The sequence below is a fragment of the Leptodactylus fuscus genome, chromosome 6, assembly GCF_031893055.1.
Source record: "Leptodactylus fuscus isolate aLepFus1 chromosome 6, aLepFus1.hap2, whole genome shotgun sequence".
NCBI lineage: Eukaryota > Metazoa > Chordata > Amphibia > Anura > Leptodactylidae > Leptodactylus > Leptodactylus fuscus.
In genome coordinates, this window is record NC_134270.1 from 95,313,094 (window position 1) to 95,332,138 (window position 19,045).

The window sequence follows — 19,045 nt, forward strand, 5'->3', positions numbered from 1 at the left end:
GGGGCTATAGGCTAGTATCACATATGGAGTTTTTGTGGCCATTTCATCAAAAAACCCCACAAGTCTGCATGAATCAATCTAACCAAAATACATAAATCTACTACAGCTCATATTTTTTTTCATAAATATCAAATAAAATAGCATTATATGAAGACTAGGTGACAGATTAGATTCCATATAGTGTATAGAATGGTGGACAAGCCTTGATCTATCTCCTTCACAAGGTTCTATGTAGGCATAGGAAGACTACTGCTGAGTAATAGGGTGGATTCTTCAGAGATCTGAAGGAGCCAGGTGATGCTATTGCCACCGTATAAGACAGTAAGGTGCACTGCATGATAACTGCACATGTCATTTCCTGCCCTGCATTTCCTATCAAGAGATGTAATTAGCAGAATGTCAACCCACGCTAATGTAATAGGAAAGGGAGGCTTACTGTAAGAACGTTGGGCTTTCCCTGGTACATTCAGGACATTTCTGCTGCACTGAAAGTGTTTTAAGAGTGTGCCATCAAACTTATAGCCCCAAAACAAAGATGAAGGGCTTCAAAAGCTTAGTGGTTTGGTGATCAGTGGGGGTTTTTTTATCATGAAAATTACACAACAAACCTCATCATGTATCTTCTAAAGCCTGGAATTTACAAGCTCTACGTTGAGTCAGACATTTATTCCCTAGCTGACAGATGCCCAAAAGGCAGTTAGCAAATGTCGCTCGATTTTCATGATCAAAAGCAAATAGTATGAGACAAATAGGGCTGATACAAAGGAACAAATTCTGACTCCAATTTGTAAACTCTATAGCATATAATAAGATCAATTAATAAAATGCTGTTTTTCAACCATCATGAATACTACAGGATGCATATTCTATTCGCTTGCAGGACTTTTCTCTCCACATGTTTCGTATGGAAATAGAGTGGAAACCACAAGGACCCCATTATATTCTATGGAGTCCATGGGTTTCCCAGGTAACCGCTTTTTAATTTGTTTAGGTTTCCATTCGAGGGCTCCCCAAGCAGACTCCCCAAATGGAAACCTGAACACAGATGTCACCTTTTTTGTCTCCATCCAAAAGAGCTCCAAACGTGCACCTACAGATAGTTTTAAAAAGCCATTGAAATCAATGTGTTTATTAAACTTGGACTTGTTGTAATCAGTTTTTATGATCTTTTGACAAATATATATATATATATATATATATATATATATATATATATATATATATATTATTTTTTTTTTGGAGGGTTTTTGCAACTTTAACCCCTTCCCGACATTCACTATACCATTATATAAATATGGTGGAGCTGAGTGGTTGCTATAGCCGCCAGATGTCTGCTGTATTATACAACAGAGACCCGGCGCTATTGCCTACGGTCAGTCAAAATGGCATAGAGGGATGATATTGAGGCAAGGCCCTTTCCTGCGCCAAACATGAACCACAAGCCCTGATCTGCACCTCAGACACCACATTGTGCAAATGTGGGCAAAACTGGCCAAGACGACTGATTTATTATAAGTCATAGCAGTTTTCTGGCAGGAGTTAGAATGTAAATCTATCTCAGCTCCTCCCTGGCAAAGATTTCCATTCTGGCACTAGGACGGCCAACAGATTTAAGAAGGAGCCGCAGCCACTTCATAAATCTGTGGTACCCTGAAACAGTGGGGCAGTTTATTAAGACTGGCGTACAATACACCAGTCCTTAATTTGGCTCATTTAATTTATTTTTAAACTTGCGAAATAGATTTAATGCTCTGGGCAACAAGAATGGCGTAACTGCGGTCAATTGTTGCTGATAAGCTGTGTTTTTGTTGCAGTTTTTGATGTTTTTCTTCAGCAAAAGCTGGATTTAGCAAAAGGAAGAAGTGCAAGAGCACAAAACACAGCAAAACTTGCAATGAAACACAGCTTTTCCATAATGTGTGGACTCCATTCTTCAACTGACTGCCTTATGCTATATTCACATGGCCAAGTCAATTTCCAGCCAATGGGCTGAGTGATTGCATACTACAAGGATACAGTACTCATGTTATTACTTATACTCAATGGTAGTGCAAACCTTAGGACCACCACTGATCCTGAGAAAAAAGGCACAGTAGTGCTGGTCCAGATGTTCACCATTTTTACTTGCACTCCAGCATTGCAGTCACCAGACTTTGTGGTGAGCTATGGTCCATTAACTGGAGCTTTGCTGCAGTTTTTCTGACTAGTGGGTAGGTAGATATACCTGGTTAAAGCACTGAATTCTATAATTCAATTTAAAAAAAATCACAGCAAAAATACTACAGTTTCGTAGAATGTCAGTTCACCATTGGAGATGATAATCCCAGAGGCATTAAGAACATCAATACAGCAGCATATAAGAGAGTCTGATAAATACATCTAACTACCAACATATAACTTATGTAGCTCCACCTAAAGCTGTGAAACTCCAGAACTGGTCCTAGTCTTTGTGTTAATTACCCCCCTTCCCCTGAAAAGGCAGCCTGAAAATGCACCAGATTTATTGTGATGAATTTGGCGTATCTTTCGACTGTCTAGTCTATATTTACACCACCTTTTAGTTGGCTTACCTTGAGCCAGAGTTTTTCTACACTCCTTTTGTGTATCACATATTTAAGCTGCACTTGGTTTCTGAGAATCCACACTCGCATTTTTAGCAGGTTGGAAAATTTGAGCCGAAACTAGATGCACCATGTTTATACTAGTGTCTGTAATAGTAAATCTGGGCTGCTGGCTGTGTGATTTTTATTTTATAGCAGAAGTTGTGCATATTTGTCAAGTAGAAAACAACAGTTTTGTTGTACAATTGGAACTCTGTTCCTAGGTTAAAGCTGGACGTCCATGCCTGGGAAACAAGTCTGTTCCATTCTGCAATGCTTTGAGTCATTTACTGTAATTATTTGTTTCTCATGGTAAAAAGAGCTGTAACAGCTGCAGAGGGGCTCAACTGTGCGGAGTGGGGAATCCTATCCTATGTGCTTGGCTTCCCTCAATCTGCGTATCCTGTTTTCAAGTAATCGTGGCCAAAACAGGTAGCTGATGCTGTGTTATCAGCCCATGTAAGATTCCCTTGGTCAAGCTGTCCACCCATCACTGATAGACAAACAGCCAGGGCAAAGGACACACCTAAACACACATGAAGGTGGGAAGGGCTGAGAAAAGGTGAACTGGCTACCACTAATCTTGTTTTTAATTCCTTCCTGTTTTAGGTCAGCGCCAGAGTGGTGCAAAAAGCAGGAAAAATCACTCCTCTACAATTCCCCAGTGACCCCCAACCTTTGAGAAGCAACCTACTTGGTGGACCTGATGGTTTCTATGTACTTGTACAAACAGTAATCCTTTACAAATTTACTAAATCTCTACAGTATTGATATATAGAAGAGCTGATAAAAGCTCAGACTGAGGCCAACATGGTGCAGAAATACAGTTGTTTTTGTTGCAGATTTTGCTGCGTTTTTTTGAGCCAAAGCCAGGAGTGGATGAAGCTGAAGGTAGAAGCATAAGACCGGTTTCAGATGGGGTTTTTTGGACCAAATTTTGACGAGGAATCAGACTCCAAAAATCGTCTCCCATTCACAACAAACCACTTGCGGACAAAAGAAGCGACATGCCCTTTCTTCAGGTGGATTCTCGCGTCACTCCCTCCGGACTAGGCCCATTCATTTGGGCCTAATCTGGAGTGGAAAGCCGCGACCGGATGCCGATGCACTGTATGCACTGCACCGGCATCCAGTCGCGGCTAGCCTTCTTTTGGACCGGATTCTGAGGCAACCTCTGCCTCAAAATCTGGTCCAAAAAACCCAGTCTGAACCCAGCCTAACAGCCGTTCTGGCTCAAAAAAACACAGAAAAATCTGCAACAAAAAAAGCTGTGTTTCTGCAAGGTGGGGCCACAGCTTTATAGTCACAAAGGTTCTCTTGCTTTTTTTGTGATTTACTATGTTTTGAATGCAGGTTTATTTCTTACATCTCACTTGGCCCGCATTCACATGACACGGATATAGTATATTAAGTAAAAGTAGGTAGAAAAACTTGAGAAACTGCAGGTCACTGTAAGCACCATCAGAAATGTATGTCAGCACGCACAGACTACACTTAGCAGGTACATAACATGTTCCGCTATGAAGTTATTCCTGGCCTCCTGTCTACGTACCTATTTATATATCGGTGATTGAACTAAAACCCTCAGGCAAAACATGATAAAAGTCGACACTCCTAAATAAAACCTGGCCAGGATCTATGTGCAGGTTTAGACAGATCTATACCAACACATTGACAGAAGACTAGTCACATCTCATCAGTAAATATTCTTTCTATCCAATGTAGTTCTCTATGGAGAGAATGGTGTTTACTACTAGAATGGAAGACAGGGAAATGGTTTAGTTTGGTCCAAATTTACTAAAGTGGTTACATAATATGGCCTCGAATAAGCAGTAATAGGTAGGTTTAGGCCTGACATTCCCAGTAATGCTTGGTTCACACATCAGTATGCCATCCGGTTTCAGACTAAAAAACGGACTGATGCACATACTGATTGTATACTGACACCTTTTTATGCTGATAGCAAACGCTGTCCATCCCCTAGAGGACAGATAAGGGGATTAAGGGCCCCTTCACACGGAGTAAACGCGCCGTGTGAAGGGGCCCTAAAAGTAGAAAATTGTAAACAGATTCATATAATAAATATGCCTATCTCTACTCTGTTTACAATTTCTACTTTTAATCCCCTTATCTGTCCTCTAGGGGACGGACAGCATTTGCTATCAGCATAAAAAGGTGTCAGTATACAATCAGTATGTGCATCAGTCCGTTATTAGTCTCAAACAGAATTCAAACGGACGGATGGCATACTGATGTGTGAACCAAGCCTGATAGTACCAGAACAATTTGCAATTCTTCAATAGGAAATCAATGTAATATGTCCTCCAGATTGAAAGCGACATGGAATTAATAAATCAGTCAAGGACACTGTATGTTGTCTGCCCTTAAGAGCAGATTGGCCAGTTGTGCAGGGAGTCCTGTGGTCCTGTAAAATGACGAAGCTGAGTGGCCTGGCAGCTACAATTCAGCTGTTAGGTCTAATGTACAAGATTGAGTGTGCACGTCGATGCTGCTCAGAGGGGTCATCTGATGGTTCTATATGATGAATATAGCAGGTAATATATCCTGCTCTTTGTCATCAGAAGCCCTCCATATAGGCAAGTACATCACAGAACGCACTTTGATGACACTCCGAGAGTAATCTGAGTGCATTCCGCTGAAAACTGGTCCCCACATCAGACAGCACACTTAGATGTGTGCATGGCGCATTACCGTACAATGATAAAAAGTCACAGAATAGGCAGTATCATGAGAATTTTCTTACACATTGAGGGGCACAGTCTGAACAATGCACTAACATAAAGGGGTGACAGCCTCTATAGTTACAATCTTTGTGATACAGTCTCAGCTGTAGTAGTTACTGTGTGGGTGCTCTCTCTTTTTAATGTATCTCAGGTCCTTCCAAGACAAAGCCAATAGTGTTGCTTAAAGAGGACTTTTCACCATTTTGCCCACAGGCAGTTCTATATACTGCCGGAAAGCTGACAGTGCGCTGAATTCAGCACACTGTCGGCTTTCCCGATCTGGGCCCAGTGTGAAGAGCTTACGGTCCGGTACCGTAGCTCTTCTATGGTCAGAAGGGCGTTTCTGACAGTCAGTCAGAGACGTCCTTCTTCACAGCACAGCCAATCGCGCTGTGCTGTGAGAGCCGGGAGGAACGCCCCCTCCATCTGCTTGCAGTACTCGTCCATAGACGAGCATTATCGGGGAGGGAGGGGGCGTTCCTCCCGGCTCTCACAGCACTGCGCGATTGGCTGTGCTGTGAAGAAGGACGCCTCTGACTGAGTGTCAGAAACGCCCTTCTGACCATAGAAGACCCACACTGGACCCACATCAGGAAAGCCGACAGTGCGCTGAACTCAGCACACTGTCAGCTTTCCGGTAGTATATAGAACTGCCTGTGGGCAAAATGGTGAAAGGTCCTCTTTAAAGGTTATTGTTTTTCTTATAACAAGTTAAGCAGTTTTCCAATATACTTTCTGTATCAATTCTTCATGGTTTTCTAGATATTTTCATGTTGCCATTCATTCTGCTTTCTTCCCGTACATGAAGATGAGCAGTCCATGGTCACGTGATGAACACACAGGTGAACAGCTTATTACAGTCACAGCACACTAATGAGACACCAGTCTGGTAGCAAGCTGTAAATCTGTGTGTTCACATGACCATGGACTATATATATCCCATGGACTGATTTTTATTCACTTGAAGTAAGCTAAAGGAATGACAGCAATCAGAGATTTAGACTGAGGAATTGCTACAGAAAGTATATTGGAAAATTGTACAACTTTTCATTATGTAAATAAGAACTTTTCTCTCAACATTTGTCTGAAAGTGGACAAACACTGTAACAAACACTGTAAGGGTGATCAACCGTTTGAAATCTAATGGTCTATGATTAAGGGGTTTTTCCCATGAACGTTACCATATTTATATCTGTAGACAACAAAAGTGAAACATTTAACATTTTTGCAAACAATAATTTTAAGCATTTTAAAGATTTTCTCTAACCATCTTAATGGTGACAACCTGTTGTCTTAATCGGTTGACAATGGATACGACCATGAATGCAGGAATGTTTTATGGTCTGAAACGTGTCAGAAACCCAGCCATGATTTCCTTGTTGTAGCCGATTTATTTTCTTGTACATGTAATGTCCCTGCCTGATTTCATAGTCGTATCTATTGGCAACCTATCCAAAAGACTGTTTTATTAAATTAATAAAATTTGCTAAAATGTTTAATTTTTAATTGTCCATAAATGTAAATATGGATATGTTCCTTTAATATAGGCCATCAATTTTATATGTCAGGACCTCCGCAGATCAGCTGCTGCCCAAAGTGAGCAGCTCCCGGAATTGTATGCATGTCAGACACTGCACTACTTACTTGCCATACTTTTAATGGTGTCAGTTAAGGGTACTGCAGTGGTATCCCATTCAAGTCTATGGGACAATGCTGCAATACAATTAACTTGCTACTAAAAGTATGCAGGATAGGCCATAAATTTTAAATAGGTGAATAAGCCCTTTAACATCCTATACTAAACCCTGGCAAGTTTGGTCTTGTAGTGCCTTGCACTCAATGGATCCCCATGCTGATGAGCCTTATCCCATATCGGCACTAACTTCAGTGCTTGGAAAACTTCCTCATAAAATAAAACATATTTGTATCAAACATTACAGATAAAAGAATTATATGAATTACTCATAAAACATTACATAACGACCAGTAATCTGAGCAGTAATTCCTCTTCCTACACCTTAGAGTTTATTCACATGACAGTGTTTCACTGATGTCTGTTTTTGTTTTTTTTTTCTTTTTAACTGCCAGTCCATTGTGAATATAGGATCTATTCGCACGACAGTTGTTTTAAGGGTCTGTGTGACCAATGCATGAAGTAAAAGAACTGGTTATATATTTTTGCTGTTTTCACTGATGCATCAATAGACTTAAATCTATGAGGGATGTGGGAAAACGGGTTATCCTTAGGTGTACACGTGCTTGTGAAAAAAAACCAAAACCCTTCTCACAGGTGAGTGCATGGCACGGTCGTGACAATTTGCACATACACAGTCCCTGCAAGCTTATCACACATTTATATCACGTATATCAGCCCACAGTAAAAATAAAATTAGGTAAAATATTTACAGAGAAAATAATGTGAATGATGCTCATAGAAAGCACCAATGTGCAGGGGATTTGTGCAGTCAATAAGTGGCTGTAAGAGTTAATGCCGCTGGTGGGAGTCGAGTTCCAGGCGCTACTGAGCAGATGAACTCCAGCATACTCTGCAAGTTTGTTAGCAGCTGTTTACAGAGGGAAACCCAGTTACTCAGTCTCTAATCCATTCTTGCTTCATTTTTTCCACCTTTCACAGCCACTGACAGGACTATCTTTAGGAGACCTAACATGTTTGGAAGGGAGATGATGGAAAGACGACGTACTTATGCCAGGTTGGCATTCCCTCTGGTGTGGAAAATAAGGAGGTTCTCCTGAGACCCCTTCTTCCACCCTCCCCCTGAAATGAAAGCTCAGCCTTCCAGAGATCACAGAAGCCAAGTACAACAAACAAAAAGCGGCTTTCCCCAACCCTCCAGAGAAGCCCGTCTCACACTTTTACAATGGTTTCCATAGAACTTGTTTTGCCATCATAACAAAATCAGTATATCCAGGCACTGCAGAGCACAGTTTTGTCAAGACAATCCATTTCCTGGTTTGTCAGGGTGCCAGAGCATTTTTGTGTAGGTGCCACAGACGGGGGACTCCCTGGATACAGTTGCATCTGCCATAGCAAATGCTCACTGTTACATTTCATCGCCAGGAAGAGTCACTCCATGGGTGAGGTGAATGGGATTTATCCCTACACTATCCTGCAGTAAAGTAATAGGAGAACATACATGCAGACAGATCAAAGAGATACCACCATAATGTATGAAGGGGAGAAACTACTAAACAAGCAGCAGGTCCTAGATTCTCAGTAAATATAGAGTTGTTATTGGCATTATTATATGAAAAAGGTTATTTTTCAGGGCTTATTATTTATTAGGGTACAATAAGGGCATCTTGGTGGGAGGAGAGAAGTTCTAAGCCAAAGAAAAGTGCTAAAAAGCTGAACTCAACTAACTGACTAAATATGACCGCATACATGGACCAGTTGGAGCTATTTACATTTTCTTTGGCTAACACCTTTGTTAGCAGCATGTGAATCTGTGAGCAGTTAAAGCCTGAAAGTAGTCAAATATAAATAATTTCAGTATAACTTCAGGACAATGGGATATTTCAGTTCATATTTAAAGGTTTATTCCCATCTTGGCAGTTATGGCTATAAACATAGCAAATGCCATAAATACCTGAGACCTGGGGACCCACAAGAATCTTGACAATAAGCTCCGTTCGTGGCCAGGGCTTTCAAAAATAGCAAAGTGGGCAACTGCATTCTCTGATTCACTCGTGGCTGCAAACAGGGCCCAGTTCTGGGGATAGTTGTGGGTGCCAGGTGCCAGTGCCAGTGCCAGAGGTGGGACTTAAGGTGATCTCTGAAATCTACTAAAATGTGCTAACAAAGCAGGACACATTGATTATCGTGCAATGCATCTGGAGAAAGCCATTTCCAGTCAGTCCTAGACATCCCTAATACATAGTGAAAATTTATAGCATGACATGAAATATTGGATAACCCTACGTCTCAGTTTTCTGAGCTGTTTTTTTTTTTTTTCCAGTCGTTCACTTGATGTAACAAGATCTTAGTGCTGGAATCTTCAAATGGTCTCTATTGTATAGGGTTTCCTCAGTAAATAAATACAAGCCATGTTGCTATCTAAAAGTATCCAAGTAATATTACACTTCAATGTCTGAACCAGCACACAACAGCCAAACAAGCAATGCTGTGCCACATATATTAGAACAAGAAGGCGGCTTTTTTCTGTTTTAAGCATTTGGGATACTTAATAAAAATCTAAACATTGACTGACCTGAATTGTAGTTGGGAAAGAAAGGGGGGGGGGGGTATAATGGAATAGAAACGTAGGGTGCCTGATGAAGTCCTCATAGATACTATACTGTAGTCTCCAGTATAGTGCTCCTTAGGGTCAATAAATATTTTTTTTTATTTTATGCCACTGCTATGCAGAGACATTTTTTATTTGGGGAATAAAATACTGACCACCTCTAGTTCTCCAAAGTCCAAATCCTACAAGGCAGTACCAAATATATGTCAGCTTCAAGACCTTAGTGAATGCAGCATTACAACGGCACTGATCATGAACACCAATTGATAACTTTTCAGCATATCCAATAAACTATGTAGCCGAGACAGATGTTCACCAATCTGTAGCATCTGTAGACTACAGATATTTTATGCTGTTCTTATCTTTTCCTTGTGACAACCTCTTTATTGCACATCAGACTCCCATTTCTAATTATTTATCAAATGTATGAAACTGCAATACAGGTGTTTCCATTATACAGTTTATGGAGAGAATTTATCAATCCCTCTATGCCAGTTTTCTGCATAGAGGGATGATATTGTGGCACACATTTGGCACATGGCATACCATGACACCAAACGTGTTCTACAACCGCCATTCTGCACTCATGACAATCTGCAAATGAGAGTAGAGTGGGGCCGGGACACTTTGGACCCACATATTCATTATAATTTACTCCGGCATGAGTTATAATGGAAATCTACCGCAGTTCCTAACTGGCTTAGAGTGTCCAGAGCCTTTTCATAATTCAGCTGTCAGGACCTGCATTAATACTGACATACTATACACAAGTCTTAATAAATCTGCTCCATTGTTTTTCCCTGCTGGACCGGAAAAATAGGGACAGATATATTAAGACTGGCATACAACACCCTCACAGATTTATTAAGACTAGCATACAAGGCTGTGATGGGTGTAAGGCTCCAGCTTTTTCATAAATCTGATACTATGTTAGTTAAAAAAACGCTGTTCCACAACATGATTCACATATGTATAATCACTCAGTACTGTCCCCAGCTTTTATAATGCTAAACAGCTCTATGTGGGTGGTGAACTGTGGGGTTACAAGCACAGACAGGCATTTCCCTCAATAGCACACAACTCTAGAAAAACTGTACTGTTTATATTGCATATTTTTATGATGGCAATAGAATGACTTTACACATATACCCAAGCATAGAGTACATGCACCTGTGTAGGGCACTTTAAGATTTGTAAAATGCCAGGAAACATTAACTAGGCTGATAAATGGCGTAGCACACTTTCCAGGGGTGGCACAAGTCTATTCCCATGTTTGAATTGCACCCAGTAACCGCTAAATTGAGAATTTCATAGTAGACATTTTTCCTTAACCTTACTTAGCTTAACACTTTTGATGCCAGAGGAAATTCACAATAAGCCAAGCAAAACATAGCAGGCCATGTTACTATGGAAGGAGTTAACTAGCTTTTAATACTCAGTGATATTCTTCACACTCAGATATACATTCTGTATGTAGATCTGGGTAACTGTGACTTGGCAAACTGTTATTTGTCTGTACAACACAGTCTCATGTGAACCACAACCTCTAAGGGTATTAAAACATGTCAGAAGTGTGAAAAAAGTTAAGGGCGTTAACCTGCCAGACTGCTACATTGTTACTGAGCTCATATAAAAAAGACGGAAAGGAAAAGATGGTGTTAATTGTTGTATTTTCTGCAAATAATTCTGCTTCTCAAAAGAAAAAAAGTTTAATACCATTCCTCACCTCATTAAATACTAGAAGACAGATGTGACCACGTGGCAGGAATCTCAAATTGCTAACACAACCCATTTATTACAGTAGAAATAGCTTGGTATTTAAGCTTTAATATCAATGAACGGGAACATTTACCTATGTTGTTGGACTACTCAGTCTTTCTTCCTACCAAAGCAATTGCAATAATGTAGTACAAACACCACAAAGGAATGACAAGAGTGATATCAATACAGCTGGAATCCATTGTAAACTGCCTGCCCATAGATCAGCAATTTCACAAAACCACAATGCATATGTAAACAGTCTACTGTGGGAGATAACCTGCCCATGAGTGCAGATCGATGATGCCTTTAAGATGATTGACAAGACACTATACATTTACATGTTGCACTCATTACAACTCTTAGTTCTACTGGTTATCTGATGTTCCCATAAAGCTGTGGGTCAGTAAGATGTTCCTACATCAAATTCATAGCTTCACTAACAAGGTACAACAGATAATTGCAATGTATAATAGAACAGATCTTCTTAGTGTCTGGTTCTAATAGTATGGGCTGCCAATGTCAGTAGAGAGAAACCAGTACAGTATGTACTACATACCAGTACGGAATGACTCAGGACAACAGCAACAATTGTGAAATGGTTAAAGATGCTTTGGTAGCACAAGACCATTACACAATTCAGCTTTGGTGGATTGTCTACACAGGAAATGCCGAATTTGAAGCCAACCCTTAGGCACTCTACTTAAACCAAAACCAGCTAAAGATACTGGAACGAAGCTTCCCATCTATGCCAGCATAGCAGTGTTTTTGATTTATGCTTGAATATGTTTATTTTTAAAACACTTGCAAGACTGTGGTGGATTAGATCCGACTTATGTGGCATTTTTTTTTTAATAAATAACTTAAAAGGCTCCCAAGGTCTTGCATACTTACTTATAGATTTAAGCTGACCCTGCAGCCCTGTCTGGTAAGTAACACTGATGTTTCCCACTGTTTGTCTGAAAAGGTCAAGAGACCCGCAGTCACCTTATAACCTTCTTAAATTAATAACTGGGTCACTCATCAAGCAATCGGAGAAGAAATCAAATGAATTTTCAGGTTTTTTTGTATATAAAAGATGCTATCATCATATGATAAATATTCTGCAGCTTGATAAATATACTTTGTATGATACTCTCCCCCTACTCTATCATTAGAACCCCTTTTTTTCAGGCCTACCACATTGGAATAGCCTTAAGAAAAGCTATTCTTCCCCTACCTTTAGAAGTCCGCTCCATGCCAGTGTTATTCTTGATTTTCACCGTATGCAAATGAGTCTCCAGAGAGCAGCTCAAACAGCACTGGGGGCGTCCCTTGTGCTGCCTTCAGACTCTCCAGCGACGCCCTCCATTTTCTTCTTCAGACCGCCTCTTTTCTGCGACTGCAACCAAAAGTGCCGACTGCGCATTTTCCTGTGGCCGAATGGTTATCGCGTAAGAGGAAAATGGACGTCACACATGCGCAGTTGGTGCTTTTGGTTGAAGATGTGGAGAAGTGGTGATCTCAAGAAGAAGATGGAGGGTGTTTCTAATGGCTCTGCAGGCAGCACAGGGGACGCCCCCAGTGCTGTTTGAGCACAGGTGGAACGCCCCCAGTGCTGTCTGGAGACTCATTTTCATACGGTGAAAACCGGGAATATCACCAGAAAGGCGGTGATAGAGAAGACTTCTAAAGGTAGGGGAAGAATAGCCTTTCTTAAGGCTATTCCGATGTGGTTGGCCTGAAAATAGGGATTCTTATGATAGAATCCCTTGAAAGATCTGTGTTTGCTGTCAGCAATTAGGAAGATGTACTGCTTAAATACATGGAATGAAGACAATACAGTCCATATATTAAACATTTGCAACAACTGTATCCAGTCTAGGAATCCTCAGTAAACTATATACAGCAGTACAAAGAGTTTTCTACAGAGTTTTGTTATTGTTAAAGGGGTTGAGTGAGGAAAACCATTTTAAAATATGATTAGAATGGGTTAAACCAAGGGGAAGACCCAGTGTTCACATCAGCTGTCACCCGCTGCTTCTATTCCGGTATTTGACAAGTTACTTCTGGTCTCCTTTTCCGGTTCTGACTCGATTGACAGGATATACCAGGAAATCACCAGCCAGCCAATCACTGGCCACCATAACTGGCTAAGCGGTCATTGATGTGTCCAGACAGGATCAGAATTTAGAGATCAGCACGAATCTTGTAGGAATCAGTGTTAATAGTGGGGTGATCAGTGAAATAAACAATGCTTCGTTTTTACCCATCCCCCAAGATTTATTTTTTGCTGGACAAAGTTTTTAAGAGCCATCAACCTGAAGATTATTGTTATTATTTACACACAGCAAGCAGTGATATTTAAATGGTAAAGAAAGACTGACAGCATAGTATAACGTATACATGCAATGATGTAACAGGGACACTAAAGATGGCAGGTTAGCAAACATAATAAAGAAAATAAAACCTACTTCTAAGGGTAGATATCCTCCTTCAAGATGCATAGTAACTTGGAAATAGTAGAGTAAAATAGACAGATTTTTAGAATGACAACACAAGGGGAGAAAACTATAAAAACGGTGCAAAAAAGTGGTGTAGTAGTCAGATTTAGCAACCCAATACCAGACACTCTTTAAAAAGCTAGACATCTAGTAGGACCAGACATCTAGAGGACCAGACATCCCTTATAAACAATCTGAGCATTGAAAAAGTGAGAGAAGAACATTATGTGGCAGCACAAAGGCTGGAGCCACAGTCACCTTCCCATGTTCTCACAGGTCACCAAATCCCAATAAGGACTTCAAACTAAAAACCTATCCCAGTACATTAGTGCAGCGACCCCACAGTCCTGACCTGGTACAAAACTGAGAGTGAACAGTCACTGTTCCAGAAAAGTAAGCTGCTGCGCAGCCAAATGACTGTGGGCCACAGAACACAAATCCAGTCATTATACAACACACCGCTCTGTTATGTTTAAGAAGAAAAGAAGCTTTCTACTCATGTGAAAAGTTACAGACGGAACTTGGGGCCATCATCTATCTCTGCAGCGATCACATACTTTATTTTTAATACGGGTAACAGGCAGCCCAAAATTTGGCTAACATCAAAGGAACTAGAAGACTGAACTCTAAAGCAATGGAAAATACTTATCTAGATTTTTACAGAATTTTAACAGACCTACGGTATTTAAAATGTTATGAGTGTACAATAAAAGCAGCATAGAGAAAGATGATGTCAGGGCAGACAGTGGCATTATACAGGTACACGAAGATCATTCACAGATTGACTGCAGACAAATGTCCTCATCTTTTTCCTACCTCCCAAGGAGAGAGATTTACCTTTTTTCCAATATGACATGTCTGTGCTGTTACAACCTTATATACTTAATTAGCATAAGGAAATTCAGGTCCTGGCAGGACTGGGCTGCTGATGCTGGGATTATATACACATGGACAGAGTGATGTCTGTAACTGAAGTTCACAATATGACCAGGAGGGTTTTGCATAGAAGACACAATGGTCAATCCTTGCATTACTGCATAATATAGGTGTAACCCTGATAATACTGGGCCCATCTGACTTCTGTATTCTTACATCCAGTGCAAGAATTATTTACATCAGTAATAGAAATGTGACAAGTAACAGCAATGTTGCTTGTAATGCTTAGGTTACAATCCACATCTCCACGCCCCAGAAAATAAAGCAGCCTTACGCCCCTTCACATGGAGGATACGCTGTCTGATTTTGAACGTGTAGACGTTCCGAATCAGCAACGTTTAAAGCAGGTCCCATTGCTTTGTATGGGAGCCGGCATATGTGCGCTCCCCATAGAAATCAATGGGCTGCTTTTTCCCATTCATTTCTATGGGGAGCGCGCATATACCGGCTCCCATAGAAATCAATGGGACCTACTTTAAACGCTGCTTATTCGGAACGTCTACACGTTCAATATCAGACAGCGTATCCTCCGTCTGAAGGGGCAGTAGCGTTCATTGGGTGCTTTTGATGTCTGGAACTATCATATACCGAAACAGAAAAACAGCAGCGCTATGCAAGTAGCCTTATCAATTGTGTGAATGTTACTCAATTGATTTTAATGGAGGGAAATTTGTCCCATTGGTTACAAAAATATTTATCTATTGTGCAGCATAAAAACACTATAGAGAACTGTCTGTTTTTTGCTGATGTCATACAGTATATACAGTAGTATATGCTTAATGAACAGAATGGAATACAAAAAAAAATATCAAAGACAAATAGTTCCATGTATAACTGGCTCTAGTAGCCATCTAGTATAGGTTACCCAGTGTGCTATTGGTGACCATTACACAATCTGTATAGAGCTACCATGGGAAGAATATGCAAATCCGCCTTCCATGATGTAATTAGGAAGACAGTTGCTGCTTCATTGTTGCAAACCAATAGAGGGCGCTCACTGGAATGTGCAAGCCTGTCTTAAGACAGGATTCCAGTGAAATAACCCAATAATGGCTGCTCCCTTTAGCCTCATGCCCGACCTTCCAAGAGGCCTTTGTTTAGCAATGACGCTGGGATTATTACCAGGTTATAGTCTCTCAATCGAGGACAGCTGTTTCGATCTGGTTGGATCTCATCAGCCCGATGTAGAGAGGACTATAACCTGGTAGAGGTGAGAGGCTTAGACAGTGTTCGGGGGATATTGCACATTCCAGTGAGCGCCCTCTATTGGTTTGCAACAATGAGGCAGCAACTGTCTTCCTAATTACATCATGGAAGGCGGATTTGCATATTCTTCCCATAGTTCCTTGCAAAGTGGAGTGCTAAAGGCTTAACAAGTCTCCACACACCTATATGGTGGTCTCTCCCTAAGGAGTGACAATATCCCCCGAACCCTGTCTAAGCCTCTCACCTCTACCAGGTTATAGTCCTCTCTACATCGGGCTGATGAGAGCCAACCAGATTGAAACAGCTGTCCTCGATTGAGAGACTATAACCTGGTAATAATCCCAGCGTCATTGCTAAACAAAGGCCTCTTGGAAGGTCGGGCATGAGGCTAAAGGGAGCAGCCATTATTGGGTTATTTCACTGGAATCCTGTCTTAAGACAGGCTTGCACATTCCAGTGAGCGCCCTCTATTGGTTTGCAACAATGAGGCAGCAACTGTCTTCCTAATTACATCATGGAAGGCGGATTTGCATATTCTTCCCATAGTTCCTTGCAAAGTGGAGTGCTAAAGGCTTAACAAGTCTCCACACACCTATATGGTGGTCTCTCCCTAAGGAGTGACAATATCCCCCGAACCCTAGAGCTACCATAAATGGAAAACCAAGAGGGAAGGTCAACCTGTCTTCAAATCCTTAGCATCATGTCAAGCATTGTGAAGTATGAAGATATTTATAGGCAGACTTTCACACTGATCAAGAGCTCAAATGAGATATGTTAGCAGATCTGCTTGCAAAATACACTAATGTTATTAGAGATGACTAAATTCTATATCGCCAAGTATATACATTACCTACATACTGTCTATTTGTTGTATTTTAATGTTGCACAAGTTGCTGTTAACTTGACACCTTATCGACTACGTTTAGATGGAAATATTACTCTTTTATTCATTACCACACGTATAGTAGGTTTTCACTTTCCTACCGCAAATAAAACAATCTTGATTTCCTATTTGGCTTTAGTATTTTTGCACGTAGCCTCCCACGAGTTTTACAGTCATTTTGAAACGTGCAACTTTTACACTGAATATACGCAACATGAAAGCAAATGTTATACTTCCCGGCATGCCAATATGGGAAAGAGAGTATAATACACTATTAATATAACAGCTTGGAAATTTGCAGATTGAGAACATCCTAGCAGAATGACAAAAGTCATGGTCCTTACCATCATCCAGATAGGCCTGGTCCAGGTTCTGCTCTTGCTTAACAGTGACTCCTGAAGGTAAGATTTCCTTCGGTTCTGTGGCTGGAGAACCATTCTTAGGAGATCGCTGGTTATTGGGCTGCTGCTGGATAACAGTGGGATAGTTGGTGGGACTTAACCTTTGTGCTTGGGTTGCTCGTGGAAGACTGGAGGTGAAGTCAGAGCACATGATGTGCTGAAACTCTTGATGGCTTCCACATCTCATTTGGTGGTTGGTGGGAGAATAATGAATAACTGGAGATGGATGAGGGTTGGCTGAAGACTGAACTGGAGAGCTAGTGTGGACAAGGACTGATCTATGAGGATCTGGAATTGTGATCTGAGAAGCCACCATAGAGGGCTGGTGATAACTTAGCTGACTGGGACTAAGACTTTTGCTTCTATGATACACAGCAGTTGTTGGGCTCTGCTGTGGATATCGAGAATCTGGTGATGGAAGGCCAGATCGTTGACAGGAGACCATGTTGGCCACTAAACATGAAGGTGAATCACTGCTCAGTGGATGCTGAGAGTAGAAGGATTGTGGTGCAGTTCCTAGCCCAGTATGTGCACTGCTCCCAACTATGGAAGGATACTCATCCAGAGGTTCTGTTTTAATAGATGGAACTGCAAAGACAAAAATAAAGTAATGCTCATATTAGTGACAAACAAAAATCTAAAATATGATATAAAAATTACTATTATGCGCAAGAAGTCACTACATTAGTATTAACCAGCGACATTTCCTAACAAGGAACAAATTGTAACCCTTTTGTTTGGACAATAGGGTTGGACAATTTTTTTCTCACCATACGAACTACATTGCGAATTTCTATTAAAAACAATAGGGTTCAGAAAATTGTATTTATAGTGAACGGTCATGTACGTACCTGGCAGGTAGGTGAAGTGCTGTGCCTGACTTCTTTTTCTTTTCCCATTTATAACATAGAAATTCACTTTCACTGCAGAACTGATGTGCCTATTGCGATATTCTGGCACCTCCACAAACAGCATGCTCTAAAACAGGAAAGGAAAGCAAAATAAACAAAATTGTCAGGTCCATGATAATGAAATTGAGTAGACAATAAGTAGAAAATAAGAATCTTCAAATAATTTTAGACTTTTTCCAAATTATATTTTTATGGTTCCAATGAATCTAGATTGAATAAAAGACGTTGCAAATAGCTTTCATTAAAAAAGTCTTATTCTCTTTGTGCAACTTGTGAGCTGTAAATTGGTCCGGATTTTGACTCAGAATCCAAGTCAAAATCTGGCTCAGAAAACCGCCTCTCATTGAATTCATTGTGTTTCTTTTTCTGCTATCGGTTTGTTCCTGATCGCATGAAAAAGAAGCGACATGCCCTTTCTTTAGGCGGATTCCACAGATGTCCGCCTCGTGAGACTCCCTCCCGACTAGGCCCATTCATTTGTTCGTAATTCGGAGTGGAATGCCACGACTGGATGCCGATGCACTGTATGCACCGCTCCGGCATCCAGTCATGAGTAGCCATTTTTTGGACCGGATTCTGAGGCGGCCTTCGCCTCAAAATCCAGTCCAAAAAACTCCGTCTAAACCTAGCTTAAGTGCTAACCAGATGGGACAACATGTTCCTGTAACATACTCTGGAAGCCATGCTGGTTAAAGCTTCCTCCATGCTTCAACAGTGTGTCTCACTGAATCTCAAATTCTGATGCATCAGACCAAAGTACAGACCTCCTCTGTCTAATGTTTGGTGCTTTTGTCCATTACAAGCATTTCCAGTCTTCTTGTTTTCCTCAGTAGTGGCTCCTTGCAACAATTTGCCCAG

At 40.8% G+C, this 19,045-nt stretch overlaps 1 protein-coding gene across 6 annotated transcripts in view; it reads right to left on the bottom strand.

Moving 5' to 3' along the window:
* The window catches only part of NFATC2 (nuclear factor of activated T cells 2), a 111,886-nt gene that overhangs the window by 12,736 nt on the left and 80,105 nt on the right, over window positions 1–19,045 (bottom strand). For all 6 annotated transcript variants that reach the window (XM_075276845.1, XM_075276844.1, XM_075276843.1 and 3 more), the window contains exons 8-9: window positions 18,128–18,254; window positions 17,220–17,864 (exon numbers count right to left, since the gene is read on the bottom strand). In XM_075276845.1, coding sequence (XP_075132946.1) covers window positions 17,220–17,864; window positions 18,128–18,254 — 772 coding nt within the window. The remainder of the gene's footprint in view (window positions 1–17,219; window positions 17,865–18,127; window positions 18,255–19,045) is intronic.